Genomic DNA, 16,898 nt, shown 5'->3' with positions numbered 1-16,898 from the left:
TTGAGTAAGAGGTCCAGTCTGCAAAAATCTTAAAGCTGTTTATCAGTAGTTAAACAATGAGTACAGTGTACACACCAGTACATAGGCTGAACAAATAATGCACTGAAGTTTGTAAATGTCTCATAAAATGGCTTATTGAAAGTGAGCACTGCACCATGAATCCCTCTGTAATTCCAAGATCCTCAGTTTTTCATGCTCTTTAAGAGACTGACCTGGACTGTCTGATGAACAACAGAGTGCATTTTTATTTCTTGTACCATGTATTTACTATAAACCAGAGTTGTTAGGTGTAGAGTAGATGAACATTCAGCACACGGAGGAAAAATGATGTACTGGAACTTATGTGGTTAAAACTGTACTTGGTAAACTTTTATACTGTTGCTTAAATGAACAAGATGCATGTAAACAAATTGGTCTCAAATATTTTAATACCAAAACCTGTTGTGCGCCAGAAATGCATAACTTTATTGAAGGAAAAGTTTTCTAGCAACTGTTAAAGCACAGTGACATTGTTATTGGTTATGTTACAGTTCATGATCATTTATTCAAACTTTCATCCTTTACAGCAAAAACAAAGTAAAATACAAATATATATAAAGCACTTACATTTCTGGGTTTACATTTACCTCTCTAGAGCTCATTATATAGTTCCAGTCTATTTTCATACTGAAAGGTAAATGCTTAAACACATTTTATCTTTAGAATAAAATACTTAACGGTCAGCTTTCAGCAGGTGTTTTGTTTTGCCAGATTATTTTGAAGCCAAATAAATTCAGGCTCAGCTGTTGCTTTGACTGATAAGTGCTCCACCTGTAGTCAACCCATGTTCAATTTCACAGTTCTACTGGTTTGTGCGCTCAGTTCCTGCAGTGCTCATGTTCCATTTTTCACAGCAGAGACTGTGTTGTTTGTACTGTTAGCTTCTGAGAGGGCCATGTTTTCTGCTTGTCCACTCCGACTCTTTTTATTTACACCAGAGTCCAATGACGTGCCCTCAAAGAGCCGAGCCATGAAGGCAAAGCCATTCTGTTTGATGTAAGACTTTCCAGCGAAGGTGTAGAGGACGGGGTTAGCACAGCTACTGATGAAGGCCAGAGCTGAGGTCACAGCACGACTGGACTTCCAGATGTGGTCCAACCTGCAGAGAGGCAGAGCATCTTAGACCATCATCTCATGTCAAGAAACATTTGTTGTGTCTGTTTTTTTTTTTAAATTAATATACAGGTTGACCTCAATAAATCAGAATATCATCAAAAAGTTGATTTATTCAATAGAGTATTGAGTGTTATACATGTTTATATGTTTCAGTAGTCCAACATTTCTGTGTTGAAAATCCTCTTTTTTTTATTTGTCTTAAATAATATTCAAATTTTCTGAGATACTGAATCTTAGGTTTTCATTAGCTGTAAATTATAATCATCCAAATGAAAAGAAAAAATACTTGAAATATATCAGTCTGTGGGATGAGTGTATAAAGATGTGTTTTGTTTTTTAACTGACTTTTTGATGACATTCCAATTTATTAGTGGTGTGACGTTCATGAATGAATCGAATCTTTCGAACGGCTCTTTGAAATGAACAATGGGAACCGAGTCTTTGTAAAGAGCCGTTCATTTTTTGTTTTTAAGGAGGGAGTGTCCGATTGCCTGACAATTTACCAACGTACTGTTGTTGTTCTGAGAATTCCACTACAGTTCAGGTATTTCAGTAATTGCAGTGATTAATCACTGTTGTGTTTTGTGCAATTTTTTCCGTATGTTTACACACATTTATTGTTCTTGTTTTGAGGAGAATAAAATGTTATTTATTTCATAAGAAAATGTTTTATTTTCTTCTTCATTTTTAGCCTACAGACTAGTGCACATAATGTACTGTGATGTTTTTGGTCCAGTTCCATCATTTGCCTAATGTCACCTCTCATGTCATGGATTTAGCCCACACATTTGAACTAACTATTCTTTTTTACGGTAAGATAATATTTACTGCTGCGCCAATTAAACACCTTTAAAATGTAATGTCAATCATCACATGTAGCCTATTTAGTCATTCAAACATTGGTGTTTCGAAAGAATGCAAATACATAAAAGAGCCAGTCTTTTGAACGACTCTTTTCAGTGAACGGCTCCTGATTGAACGGCTCCCTTCAAAGAGCCAACAGTCCCAAGCACTATAATTTATTGAGATGCAACAAATATGCGTATAAAACAGGTACATAGAGGCTAATTCTCCCGTCAGTGTCCATGACCACTGATGAGGATCTGGAGTTGCAAGGAAGAATAGCAACAGAATCATCAGTTGCTAATGGGGATCTTAATAAATGAAATGAAATGAAATGAAATGGCATCTCACTGCTGCTCCTAATGTGTGTGCTATATGCTAATGGTAATGTGAGGTACTGTGTGTGTTTTATGATGGTAAAATACAGAGACTGAATTTCCCTGTGGGGAGTAATAAAGCAAGTTAACCTTTAAGCTTTTTTAATCTTTAAACAAAACAAAAAGATTTATGTCATGTTCTGTTTACAGTATATTAGATAATGAATGAATGGATAAACAGGAACAAATATGCACTTCAATAATCTATCCAAACCAGAGGAAAGAAATATACACGTCTTTTTTCAGGCACTCGCCTCTGTCTGTGATTTGTCTGATTTTGTTTATGAGTTTAAAAATATGTTCTTGGGGTTTACGTTCTTGTCTTCAGCACTTGTTACTCACTTGTGTTTTGTGGGTGAGTTGTCATCATACCACTCTGCTGCCACCTTCAACAGACCGACACACAAAGTGTTACTTTTAAAACCATATTTCTGGATTTGTATGTAATAAATGATGTAGTAAACACGACTTCACAGACCTGTATCATGTTGATGACATGGTACGGCAGCCAGAAAAGGCCAAATGTCACCACTATCGCCAGGATAAGGTTCTCACTGCGGACCTTTCTGCGGAACTTGGTCTGCCTGAGACGTCTGAGGATGAGGACGTAGCTGGTTATGATGACTGCATATGGAAGAATGAATCCTGACACTGTCTCAAGGGCGTACTGGAACCTCACCTGTACACAGAAAGACAGGACCACAAACATGTCATCACAAAATGTTCAATACAACCCAGCTGACTGATTTCATTTAACACTCAAAGTGCTAATTTATAAGATAAACTAGAAGCACTCGGAGAGCGCAGACCTCCGCCAAGGCTGATCAGTGGCCCCCCCCGTGGGCCCCCCCACCCCCAATCACCACCAAAATTTAATCATTTCTTCCTTATCCCATTTCCAACAAACCCTGAAAATTTCATCCAAATCTGTCCATAACTTTTTGAGTTATGTTGCACACTAACAGACAGACAAACAAACAAACCCTGGCAAAAACATAACCTCCTTGGCGGAGGTAATAATTCACTGAATACATGAACTACATATTCTGCAAACCATTTAGTCCTCATGGCTGCAGATTTTATTTTTGATTTTACTGTTATTCTTTGCATATTTTGAGTACACATTTTAAAACAATTGACGGTTTGTGAAGTTAAGAGAGTTTGATGAATGTGGCTTGAAATATGGAGGAAATCACAGAAAAATAAACAGTTTTAGGATAACTAGAAAGGCAGCCCTGAAGATGTATGTTTCCCCCAAACAGTCAACTTGCCGTTTACATCCATGTCTATTAAGACTTGTATAATATTCTATGTAATGAAGACTGAATCAGTTTAATAAAATCATCATTTATGGTGAAATGGAAGTCCTCGCATACTAAGACTGTATGCTTGCTTAGAGACTATTTTTAAAGACCTTTGATCACCAAATTCTGTGAGTCCAAGTGAGTGTTTTGAAGAAATTTGAAGAGAGCACCTCAAGGCGCCCCTAAGATATCTGCTCCAAAAAATACAGAAATCCTGTTGCATGAGCAGCATGAATAGATTTAAAGCTGCAGTGCTTCGTAGTTTTTGACAATAGTAATTCATTCATTCATTCATTTTCCAAACTGTTTGTCAATAGGATCGTAGGAGTGCCAATCCTGGTTAACAATGAGCAACTGGTATCCTGGATACCCACCACAGGGTACTGGTACCCACCACAGGGCTTCTGTGACACAGATTTGGCAAAGGTTGTTATATAAATAGGGAAGTGGAGTAATTGACTGACAGTTATAATTACAAATTGCTGTCCAGAGTTTCACAGAAGTGACTCCACACAAGAGGAATGTCTGTTTTTATACAGTGGCATGAAATGGTGTCTGATGGTTATCTACTTTTGTGTTTAATCTTTTGATGTTAGTGTTAACTGGGATAGGCTCCAGCACGCCCACAACCCCCATAAAGCTGGATGGATGGATGGATGGAACAACAATGTCAAGAAGTAGAAATCAGGGTCATTCCACCAAATGGAGATTTCTGAACTTTCCCTTAAGTTAGAACATCACTGCTGTCTTGTGTTACTGTAAATATGAACATGTTTTCTTTAGATCACAGGTGTCAAACATAAGGCCCGGGGGCCAAATCCGGCTCGTCAAAGGTTCCAATCCGGCCTGTAGGATGAATTACACTGAAGATATTAACAATCAATGGTGTAAAAATCATTTTAATTCAGGTTCCACATACAGAACAATTAATCTCAGTTGGGTCAGACCAGTAAAATATGATCATAATAACCTATAAATAATGAAAACTACAGATTTTATCTTTGTTTTAGTGTAAAAAAAAAAGTAAAATTACATGAAAATGTTTATATTAACAAACTATCTTAACCTGAAATGTCTTAAGAAAAGTACATGCAATTTCACCAATATTCTGCTTGTTATTAAATGTTTTGTGTATTTGGAATTGTAATGTAAGTTGTAATGTACATGTGTAAATGATAAACTGATAAACTGAGGCAGAATATTGTTAAAAATGCATTTGTTTTTCTTAAGACATTTCAGGTTGTTCATGTTATTCAGATTTTTAACGAAACGCTGTAGATGTAAACATCATAATGTAATTTTACTTTTTTCACTGTTGTTTATTTTACTGGTTTGGCCCACTTGAGATCATATCGGACTGAATGTGGCCCCTGAACTAAAATGAGTTTGACAGCCCTGCTTTAGATCATTTAAGGCATAAAGCTATAAAATCAAATCATTCAAATCAAATAATGATAAAGGGCTCTGTTACACTGAATAAGAAAATCTATCTAGTCTGGTTTTACACCAAAATTACTTACATGTCGAGGCAAGGTGTGATTGGGAGCACACACTAGTCTTATTTTTTTCCGCTCATCGTAGTCTTCTCTCACGTCCCGAAAGATCAGGGAAGGGAGGGCGAAAAGCATCACCAGCACCCACATGCACACAAGCACCCTCCTCACTATCTTCCTGCTGGCCACGACCATCACTTTCTTCGGAAACACCACGGCCACCAGCCTGTGCACGCTCATCAACGTGATCAGGAAGATGGACGCATACATGTTAGCGTTGCACAGGTAAAACAGCACCTTACACATGGGATCACCAAAGATCCACGTCTGTTTGGCCAGGTAGATCACAAAGACGATGGTGAGAGCCATGAGGAAGCCATCAGCGCAGGCCAAGTTGAGGATGAGGAGGGTGGTGACTGAGCGACGTCGGATGCGGGCTAGGATGCTCCAGACGATGAACAGGTTGCCAGGGACGCCCAGGAGGAAGACCAAGCCAAGGATGAGGGCACCCAGACTGGTGGAGAAGTCATTGCTGACGATGCTGTCATCCTCAGGGTTTGTGATATTGGTTACCTTAGACCTAGTGAAGTTACTCATCCTAGAGCAAGATTTGATCCTAAGGGAGAGAAGCAAGTATTAGAACCGATTAGAATAGATGTAAAGGCTGGGCTTAAACCTTCCATGTCCCCAGGAAGTGTATTTTAACCCATAAAGACCCAAACATCCACTGCTGACCTAAATCATCTACTGATGTAAAGTGTCTAATTCCTGTTGGTCTATTAACCCTCTGGTATCCCATCCACCAAGGCCCTTACTAAGCACCAAGTGTGCCTTTTTGGCACGCTTGTGGAATAATGTCAAAAAAATTTTCATACAGTTTGTTTTTAATTCTTTTACACTTTTTTCTATTTCATCAACTTGATCCGTAAATAAAAATACCAAATACTCAATAATTGTCACATTTTTTAACCCTTTAAATGCCGTGTTTGTGATGTAAACAAACCATTTTTTTGGATGCAAAAAACACAAAAAAATATTTTTTTTCAATATACTACATAAAAAGTGGATAACATGTTATTTGGTTTTTTCATCCTGGCATATATCAATGATTAACTCCAACATTGGTTAATTTGCATTATTATTTTTGGTGCTAGGTCAAATGTTCAAAAATACAAGCATCTTTCACCAAGTGTGCGTAAAATGCACACCTATAAATCAAACTATTAAATATTATATATTGATTTATTTGTCTGTTCTAATTTGATTTTATTTTTGTAAATCCAGGTCAGCCCTAATCATACAGATCAAGTGGAAGAAATAGTGCGTTTTAGGCACACTTGGTAGACAGATGCTAGTCTGGTAATTTTCTTTTGTTTACAATGTGCACATTTTAGTTGGTGGCCAGAATTTTAAAGGTCATGCAAAAATGAACAACTTTTGAATTCTAACCTTATTTAAATTGTGAAAAATAATATGAAATTTTTTAACACGAAGTGCAAAGTGTGCCTAAAAGGTGCACCCGGATACTGGAGGGTTAATCTTATCAATACATGTAAATAATTGGTGTTAAATGCAGTTTGTCATCTTTTCATTGGACGTTCAGAGGCTCCGTAGTTACTGTGGAAACACTGTCTTCTTCTACAACATTGATTCACCAGTGAAACCCATGGAGTTAGATCAGTGACAGTGGATGGAGACACTTGTTTTTACATTCAGTCATTGTTATCTTCACTGAAAATAGGCTTTTTCAACAGTTTTCTCTGTTTTGATATAATAACCTTTGAATTTACTCTGTCCTTTCATGAATATCGACATTAAATGTAAGAAATTAAATATAGGAAAATACATGATTTACAGTAAAAACAAAAAAAAAAGAAAAAGAAAAATACAGAGAATAATGTTATAATAAATGGTGGTAAATCACTTCAGAGAGATTAAATTAAATTTAGCTCCAAATGCCTCAGAATACTCCTGTAATCCTGCCTACTCCTGGGTTTTAGCCTCATTTCAGTGTCTGTTGCTTAAATGGAAATGAGCTGCTGTTGTTGTCTACATCCATTTCCTGTCAGTGCCATGGATACCATCATGACGACACCCTGGTAAATCATAATTGAGTGTCATCACCTGGTGGGCCCTGGACTGACTAATAAGGCTGCATCCACAGTGGTGCATTTGATGATCTCTGTCCACAATCATTTGTTCAGTTTCAGTAATGATCTAATTACATTCTAACACGACTGAAATCAGACGAGTGGAGCTGATAACACCACCGGACATGGGGATTGTCACAAACTGCTCATGTACCTACTGGCCTCCTGTGAATGTAGTCAGTAGTATCATAATACAGAGTAGAGCAGGACTGAACTGTGTGACAGCTGCTAATAGAGACAAAGAGGACAGAATGGCCTGTAATTTAACCGCTGCTAGTCAAGGGTAACATCTTGTTTTTTTCTTGAAAGGCTCACATGAGAGGGCTTCAGTGAATCACAAAAGATCCGTATTGACTGATAAATACCAAATCAGTTTGTAGAGGTGGGTCTGTGCGTCATCTTCAAGTCTGTTTTTGTCTGTTCATGTCACAACTCCAGATTTTCCAAATTAAAGCGTGCTTTACCCACTCTGTCCACATCCAGTATTTACCACAGCAGGTCCCCGAGGGGCCTGAACTGTCCTTGCTCACTGTTTCATCATCCATCTGAATATTACTGTCTGATCTGTTAAGATAATGACAGAAATTGCCCTCAAACAGCTCTAATGGATACAAAAACAGCAGGAAATGGTAATGTCTTAAGTTTCTGAGTGGGTATTTAACCCTTTCATGCATAGTGGTCACTCCAGTGGACAGTTATTCTCCAGCTGTTCTCTTGTATATTCATAGGTTTTGTTGTTTTAGTTTCATATATTCTCTCTGTTGCACTTTGAAATTCTGCTGAATGAAAAGTGCTTTATAAATGCAGTTATTATTATTATCATTATATGAGCCAACACAGTGGACACATGCATCATCCCATCCACTGCAATTCATACCATTTCTGTAACCGTGCTGTTTTTGATAAACCTGATCTGAAGAAATACATTTTAAATCAGTTGTTAGTTGTTATTAGATTGTAATTAACACTTTTCTTAATCAACAATTTTTTTTTTTTTTTTGCATATTATCTCCATGAAGTTAGTAATAACTAGTATTAGAGTATATTAAAACATGAGAAAACATCAGATTAGCTGCATGAAGAATGTTTTTGTTTCATAGTTTTTCTTCTTCCCACTCCTTTTCAAGTGTAGATGAATGATTTTGGAATTTTGAATTTGCATTTATTCTGTAAATGCTCGAAATAAACAAAAAATGAATGAATGAATGAATAGTGTCCACACAGTATATCACTTTCTGATGATGGGTTTTAAATACATGTTTCTTTGCTTCAAAAATTAAACAAATGGTGTCCAGCTGAGCAGACATGTTTGCAACTCCATGAAAAACAGGTTCATAAAAAAAAAAAAAAAAAAAAAAAAATCAATTGCATTGTTTTTTTAATGCCTAAAGACGAATAAAAACACTCAAGAAAAAAATCTCGACTCAGGCTCTCATAATTCATGCATGAAAGGGTTAACATAGTTATAGTTGTCATACCACAAATACAGCCTACAGATTTTCAAACAACTTTTTTCAGGCCCAGTTAACTAAAATCTTGCTGTATTTATTTCTCTACTGAGAGAGGATTTAAATTTTTGACATTATTTTGAGTTTTCTTATAAAAAAAGTGAAAACTACCGACATTTTGTTGTATTTGATCTTTAGCTGAATTATGCTTACTTGTGTTGGTGGCATTGAAACAACAGTTTGAGTTACATTCTGCTTTTTTCTCTCAATTATAGACACCAAAATGAATGCACTTAATCAGTGCATAAGTATAAAAGTAAGACTTTACTTCTTTGCACTGAACATGTTTAACTTTGTTGCTTATTCCTACTTACTGCGAGCTGTTACAAATGCATGTTGATAAGGATCTGTTCTGCTATCATATCACCTCATTTCACAGATTTCTGCAAAATGTTTGACAGACAGAATGACAGATTAACCATATCTGATACTGATCAGTATTTCATGCTTATATGTGGATATTTGTCAACACAGATCGGATCTGTGCCCAAATGCAAAGTACAGACTGATGTAAACAGAGGCTCGGAGGAGAAATGAGAAAAATCTAAGTTGTCTTATGTGATACAGGCTCATTTCCCTCTATCCCTCATTCCTTTTACAGTTCTCATAAACAGGCAGTAATAATTCATATGCTCCTGAAGGAAATGGTCTCTCACTGTAGATAATGAAAATAAACAGACACAATATTAAATATACAAATGTCGGACCTGTGCATCTTTACTGCTTGTGCTAACAGTTCTGCTATGGGAAAAAAACACTGCGTCATTAGTTAAATATAAGAAAATGTCACACAAATTGTTTATGAGATATTTGTTTATTTCTCTGACTGTTTGGACCACAGTGGTTGCTCTTCTTCTTGAGGTCCACAGTTTTTAGGAAGGAACACAAAAGAAAACTATACATATATAACCCAAACATAAAATTAGACTATCCTACATACCTACAAATAAATGATTTGTTTTTAGTTATGACTGACCTTGAGTGTGTTTGTGAAACTAGCTGAAGTTTGGTGCTCTATAGCTATCGGAGACAACCATATAGTAATATTTCTGATGTTTATGCCTATGTGTTTGGTATTTCCGTGTTTATATTTATAAAGTAGTTTGTTCACAACATGATTTATGGATGGGTTATATATGGAATAAAGCAGGGGTGGACTAACCCTGGTCCTGGAGAGCCACTATCCTGCAGGTTTTAGATGGATCCCTCTTCCAACACACCTGATTCAAATGATAAGCCTATCATCAAGCTCTGCAGAAGCCTGATAACAACTGTCAGGTGTGCTGGAAGAGGGAAACATCTGAAACATGCAGGATAGTGGCTCTCCAGGACCAGGGTTGGACACACCTGGAATATAGAAATGAAGACCCTGGTGCTTAACCCTTTCATGCACAGTGGTCACTACAGTGGACAGCTATTTTACAGCTGTTCTATCCATGGATTTTGTTATTTTAGTTTCATATCAGCCAACACAGTGGACGCTCATACATCATCCCATACATTGCAGTTCATATAATTACTGTAACTTTGCTGTTCTTCATAAATTTGATCTGCACTAACACGTTTGAGTGTAAATCAGTTGCTTGTTGTTGTTATTAGACTGTAATTAACAGTTTTTTTTTTAAAACATAATGATGACAAAAGTAGCACTGGGTTTTTATGGGTTAAACAAAAAGCTTTCTTTTTTTGGATATTATCTCCATGGAGTGAGTAGTGACCAGTATTAGAGTATGTTAAAATGTGAGAAAACATCAGATTAGCTGCATTAAAAATGTTTTTATTTCATAGTTTTCAAAGTATATCAGTAAATACATTTCTTCTCTTCAAAAATTAAAGGCATGGTGTCTAGCTGAATGGACATTTTTGCAAATAAATGAAAAAGAGGTTCATAAAAACATGTCAATCGCATTATTTTTTAATGCCTAGAGGAATAAAAACACTGAGTAAAAAACAAAAAACAAAAACTTAATTAAGGCTCTCATAATTCATGCATAAAAGGGTTAAAGTACTGAAGTCACAAAAAAGTCTGTTAAAAATATTTATAGGGTGAACTTAGCTAAAACAAATACAACAAGTTTATATGCTCAACTTGAATTGTCCAAAAATGTGACTTCAGTACTTTTAGCACCAAGCTCTTTTGCTTCATCTGTATGACTGCATCATTTGATCTGCTCTACATCCTGGATAATAACCAATACAGTGCTTCTTAAATATTGAAAAACATCCTCCAATAAGCCTGAAGGTAGTTCCACTTGCCAAGTGATTGCATCATCTAGCTTATTTCTGCCTGAATATCACTTAAGGCTTATATTTGACAGATTCCAGCTAACCCACTCCTTTTAACCCGTTAAAATATTGGGTGGGGAAAAAATGCAACAGGCCTCAAACCTGTAGAAGGATGTTTCTTTTGTTATTGCCAAAAAGGGATGGCTGCTCCAACCTCATGACTGAAAGATTGTTTCTGCCTCAAACTTGCTTTGACAGGTTTCATTTATGAAGGCTGTATTGATCAATTATAGCCCACCCAGTCCTCTTTACCCAATACAACCAATAACCAAAACTGGTTCTATCAGACCTTCACAGTCATTTTAACTGGTGAGAAGGACCAGGTGGACTCCAATTTAACTCTCATCATTTTGAGGCAGAAATCACCATTTAATGACAAGATAGTAGGTGCAGGCAGGTTATGGGGTATGTGAACACTGGGCTGGAATCTGCCAAATATAAGCCTCATAAATTAAATAAATCATTGATTGTGACATAAAATATCCTGAAGCCTTGTTGTTCTTCTGCAGAGGACAATAGTTGCTATCCTGACACAGCCTCTAAAGTATTCACACCAGACTTTGTAGACAGCGCTGTGGCTCAAACTCAGAAACAGCATGCTTAAACATGTCACATATTATCACTGCAACATCAGAAAAGAGCAGTGTTTCGAAAGTCTTCTATTTAACGATTCTGGTCTTTTCTCATCTTCAGTTGCTTCTCTTTCTCATGGACACTTCTGCATGGAGCACAGAGGTCACACACTGCTGACCCTTGAAGAAACTACATTTATCTAATGTATATCTAACATAATCACTTATACTTCAGCTAAGAAGTACCCTACTCTCCCTGACTCACCCTTTCTAATCAGGGGTGATGCAAAAAGATGTTAATTGGCTGTAGTGGGCTCAGTTTGTATTTCTGGATAACCACATTTCCCAATGCCAGAAAATGAGATCAAGAACTTATTTCCTCATTAAACACAAATTTCCATTCTCTGGTCCCACTAAAAACCAACTGTTTATTTTCCCTCATGGCTTTTTATATGAGAGTGAATGAGTAAACACAAATGAATTGAAGCCAGGCATGCAAGCTGTAGAAAAAAAAAAAAACAACATACATGTTTTGAGGTGAAAGTACGTACTTTTCGGACTATAAGATGCTACTTTTTCTCACGCTTTGAACCCTGCGGCTTACACAACGATGCAGCTCGAGTATTGACCCTTTGCACTGACATCACAGTTATCACATGACTAGTGGTTCACCGCCATGGTGGACGGCAAAAGAAACACAAGAAACAAACGAATGAGCGATGGATTATAGCCACCCGCACTGAAAATAAAGTTTTGGAGTTGTCCTGCGAAGTGACTAATGCCCCGTTTCCACTATGTGGTATCGGCTTGACTCAACTCGACTCGGCTCGGCCTTTTTGCATTTCCATTACGAAAAAGGACCTGGAATCTGGTACCCAGTACTACTTTTTTGGTATCACCTCCACCGAGGTTCCAGGACTGGGGACTAGATACTAAACCATGACGTGTAAGCACTGCAGACCACTGACTGGTCAGAGAGTCATCTCTGTGACCCACCGTTTTACAAAAAACAGATGCGTTAGTGGACAGTAAATATAGCGGTACATTAATCTACATGACAACAGCCAAAAACTACACCATGGTTGGTCGAGGAGATTCAGTCTTTGGTGGCCGACGTAAAAATTCAGACGAGACAACACGCAACAAGCGAGTTTTCAGCAACTCTCTGAACAGATGACACGGAAATAACACGCTGCATCGCTATGGTACTGTAAAGTCGGTAGTATCTTGTAATGGAAATGGTCTCCAGGAATACTGAATCGAGTCGAGCCGAGTCGAGCTGGTTCCACGTAGTGGAAACACGGCATAACCTTACTGGATGGCAGAAAGAACGCTATTTGGAGAAGCTAGCGATAGCAGGGCTAGCTACCGACCCACACCACCCTCCTGATGTTTTTACGGATCTAGCAAAATCCTCCAGTCTACCGGAGTTTAAAGCACATGATCTGTACCATTCTGTTCTAAATGGAGTGTCCCCATACACAGGTGCTGATCTAAAAGCAGACTAAAGTCTGGATGACACCAGTTCTTAGTCTCAGGTTAGATTACAGAGTCACTGTACTGCATTCACAGCAGAGGAATGGATCTCATAATGGTAAAGGAAAGATACAGCTAACGTTAGCTAGCTAGCTGTGAATATTTTTAACGTGTTTCCCTCCGCATACCATCCAAACTCCAATAGACTGTAACCAAAAGCGGCTCTAATTAACTAACATTGTGTAATAATGTTAGTGGTTGTCATAAGCAGCCTACAGTTTTAAGGTCAAGGTTACTTTATTTGTACCCGTAGGTACATTTGTTTTGCAGTCTAGGTGATTGCTTTGGTATTACAACAATACATACATTGAACATGTAGGACTTGACCACGCTTACAGACAGGACAAAAAGTGCTCAGTGTATTAGCTCTGTTGTTGAAGTGTCTGCCTTTCTACTATCTACACACAGTCATATGTACAGTTCCACCACTAGAACATATGGAACAGCATAAGGACAATAACAGTATTTCATAGAACATAGTGTAGCTGGTAAAAAAAGACAGCCACCACAACAACAGAGCTAATATTGAAGCTACTTATGACAGCCACTGGAACAGAGTGGAGCATAGTCGTTAACCCAGTCTACCACCTAGCTAGCATTTGGTGGAGCTAATATGTTAATGACACAAACAGAGCCTGTTCTATCTGTAATATCAGCTCCATCAGATCCAGGCTCTGTCTGGAACCAGCTGAAACCATGGGAACTGTTGTGTGCGACCACTGTACGTGTAAAACAGGGTTAAAAACGAACAAAAACGAGAATGTTCAGATCAAATTCTATATTAGCCTGTTTACCGTCCGTCATGGCGCTCGTTTGCGGCGCGAACAGAGCGTGACATATCATGCAAAGGGTCAATAGATTTGTACGGGCTAACGGCCTGCTGTTGTGCCGAATTCTACTCCCTGCCGAAAATTGCTCCCCCTTCCTAAATCAGCCATGGAGAAGGGAATATGCACCAAATTCACCCTGTCACAACTTTTTCTCCTTTTTGACTGTAGGGTATGAAATTAATTGTGAATTATTCAACCTCCTAACACTATCATAGCTCTGTAGCAATTAAGTAATGAATAATATTGTAAGATATTATCTGGTTAATGTTAAAGAATGTGCAAACTGTAAGGTATATAAAACTTTCTAAAGTTAAATCTTAGATATACAACACACAAAATATAGAACAATAAAAACAGATACTGCAGCTGGGGATGCAGTTTTCAGCAGGGAGCAGTTTTCGGCAGCAGATATTGCCGAAAACTGCATCCCCCATCAGAATTAGCTTGCGAAGCTACAGAAGTGAAATGACTTTAACAGCTCACATTTGGGGCTGTTCTGGTGTGACAGGGTGAATATGGTGCACTTTGTCCTCTTCAAGGCTGATTTAGGAAGGAGGAACTGTTTTCAGAAGCTGCTGCATGATGCAGTTTTCGGCAGGGAGTAGAATTTGGCACAACACCTCCAGGGGGCGCTCTAGCAGGACGCGCAAAAGTGAGACAGACAGGTGGAAGAGGTGATGCAAAGAGGAGAAGTTTTAATCTTAACTTTAATCAATCATTTTGCGTGTCATGCACAAACCCTCATCCTGGAAAACACACGAAAAAATGCATATGATGCAGCTTTTAAGTTAAAATCAATCGATGTGTCTAAGAAGGAAATAGAGCTGCAGCTGCACCTAAGAGCCATTGAGCAACAACAGAAGAGAGACTGAGAAAGTGTGTGACAGAGCCTTTGTGAGGATGTTCAACTCTGACACTGAAGAAGACGACTGCAGTGGTTTAATGAGCAGAAGGAAGATGAAGATACAGATCAATGACTTTTCTGGGGTTTTTAACCAGCCTGTGACTGCCCTGTTACTGCTGTGTTACAGACACTGTTTGCAGTTAAGGTATGGAAATAAATATTTAAGTAATCTTTTTGTTTACCATCTGTAAATATCTCATGTTATATAGTGGACATCTGTGGTTTTATAGTCAGGTGTGGTTTATAGCCCGGAAAGTATGTAATAGATTCCTTGAGAGCACAGCATTTTACAACAAAAATGGTGATTATGATAAATGTCTCAAACTTACAGAGGATGATGATTCATTTGAGTTTAGGCACTTTTTCAGCTCATTTTTTAGCTTATATATGATAAAAAAAAAAAAAAAAAAAAAAAAAAAAAGGAAAACACTAAGAAAAAGATTACATATGTTGATGTAAAGTACAGGAAATATATGATTTGTGGCCATTTTATGCCAAGAAAGATTTTCTATGAGAGATGTATGGGATGAAAGGGATGTATTGTTATGAAGCCATAAACATTCTCATAGTAAGTCATAGATCACCTTCTTCTTCCTTGCTAAACCTTCAAGAAAATAGAAACTACAGAGTGTAGAAAGACTGATGATATGAGCAAAAACATGAACATTGTTGAGGATATTACTAACAAAAGCCACCAAATACAGATACTTTCTGATAAAGCTGACTGACCTGATGTTCTTCGGTGATATTTTTCCGATGCAGATGTTTCCTCTGTCCGTCTGTCAGTGTTTCTTCGCGTCTCTCTCTTAGCTCAGTCCCCAGTAAAGTGCATGACGTCCTTCTGCACAGGCTGGAACAGGCTGATCTAGAGGTGTGTCCTGCCTTCACTCTCTTCCTCCCACTATCTGACTTCATCCTAGTACTATATATCCCTCTCCATATGTGAACATCCTGTGAATTGTGCATGTTGGCATCATGCCATCTTTATGAAATAGTGAGTATTTTTCCATCCTGGGGTACTCATCAAGAACTATGTGTGTCCTGAGGCTCTTTTCACTGATTCAGCTATTGCATAATGTGAAGGAACAGTGAAGTTGGGGTGATTCAAGACGTTTGCTCAAGCTTCCTATTTCGTCGATACATGGAGGCACAAGCATAAACATGCTTAAAGAGAACAGACTCATACGGAAAAAAAAACTCATTCACTGGTTCATACAAGCCTGAGACACTTACAGGAATGCTGGCTCCTAAAAAATGGTGAAGGAACGAGTAGATCTGAAGTCAAAGCTTAAGACGTGCAGACTGCTCAAATCCAGGACTAAAAGAGTGAAAACCAGCTTCTACCATCAAACTGTTAAATCCATCACACCTCCAGCTCTTATCCCCAAAGACTGATGTGCAATACAGCCATTCTCCACTTGCACTCTAAATAATTCACATTCCTCTGTTCTACATTGTCTAATAAGACTGTCATTGCATCACTGTCACCCCAGATAGCAAAGAGACACTGGGACGGATCTGGAACAGAATCGCTGACCGATTCAGCCCGAAACCATTTGGTGGATCTGGCCCAGTGTCCAAACACACATCGGGCCAAAACAGGTACTGCTCCGCGAAACTGATCTTCTACAGAAATGGTCCAGCTCTGGCCCAGTTCCGTTCAATCACATCTAGAATATACACAAGAATCATGTTGGCCCAGATTTGTATTATGACTCTGGTCCAGATTCGTATTATGACTCTGGTCCAGATCAGTATCACTACTTGGAAAATCAGTCTTGGTTGTGTGATGGGAGACTGTTCTGGGCCGAATCTGTAAGCCAGCACAATTCTGGAACTGCTAGAGAGAGCTGAAAGACGGATCCGATGCAGATTTGGTCCAAAGTCAGAAAACGGATGTGAGCTATAAATGGATGTAAAGGCTTTAATGCGGATCCGGC

General features: G+C 38.1%; 2 protein-coding genes across 2 annotated transcripts in view; one reads left to right on the top strand and one right to left on the bottom strand.

Annotated features, from left to right (window-relative positions):
- Positions 1-71: 71 nt before the first annotated feature.
- ltb4r2b (leukotriene B4 receptor 2b) lies at positions 72-15,843 on the bottom strand. The gene is made up of 5 exons (XM_030159864.1): positions 15,688-15,843; positions 5,200-5,788; positions 2,854-3,054; positions 2,718-2,761; positions 72-1,138 (listed from the first exon to the last, which is right to left on the bottom strand). Exons 2-5 carry the CDS (start codon positions 5,767-5,769, stop codon positions 874-876), a joined length of 1,080 nt encoding a protein of 359 aa, XP_030015724.1. The 5' UTR covers positions 5,770-5,788; positions 15,688-15,843; the 3' UTR covers positions 72-873.
- nfatc4 (nuclear factor of activated T cells 4) overlaps positions 14,956-16,898 on the top strand; it is a 45,245-nt gene continuing 43,302 nt past the window's right edge. Inside the window, exon 1 of the mRNA XM_030159859.1 lies at positions 14,956-15,103. The gene's annotated coding sequence lies outside the window, so the exon portion shown is untranslated. The remainder of the gene's footprint in view (positions 15,104-16,898) is intronic.

The sequence above is a fragment of the Sphaeramia orbicularis genome, chromosome 17 (genome assembly GCF_902148855.1).
Source record: "Sphaeramia orbicularis chromosome 17, fSphaOr1.1, whole genome shotgun sequence".
Taxonomy (NCBI): Eukaryota; Metazoa; Chordata; class Actinopteri; order Kurtiformes; family Apogonidae; genus Sphaeramia; species Sphaeramia orbicularis.
Note: the sequence above shows the minus strand (reverse complement) of the source record. Positions and strands in the feature narration are given on the sequence as shown.

Bases quoted from the DNA above. Each gene is read 5' to 3' on its own strand.
- ltb4r2b (XM_030159864.1), bottom strand. From the start codon at position 5,769: ATGAGTAACTTCACTAGGTCTAAGGTAACCAATATCACAAACCCTGAG. The intron at 3,055-5,199 runs GTAAGTAATTTT...TTCTGTGTACAG, and splicing joins ATCACACCTTGCCTCGACAT to GTGAGGTTCCAGTACGCCCT. The intron at 2,762-2,853 runs GTCTGTGAAGTC...GGTCTGTTGAAG, and splicing joins ATGTCATCAACATGATACAG to GTGGCAGCAGAGTGGTATGA.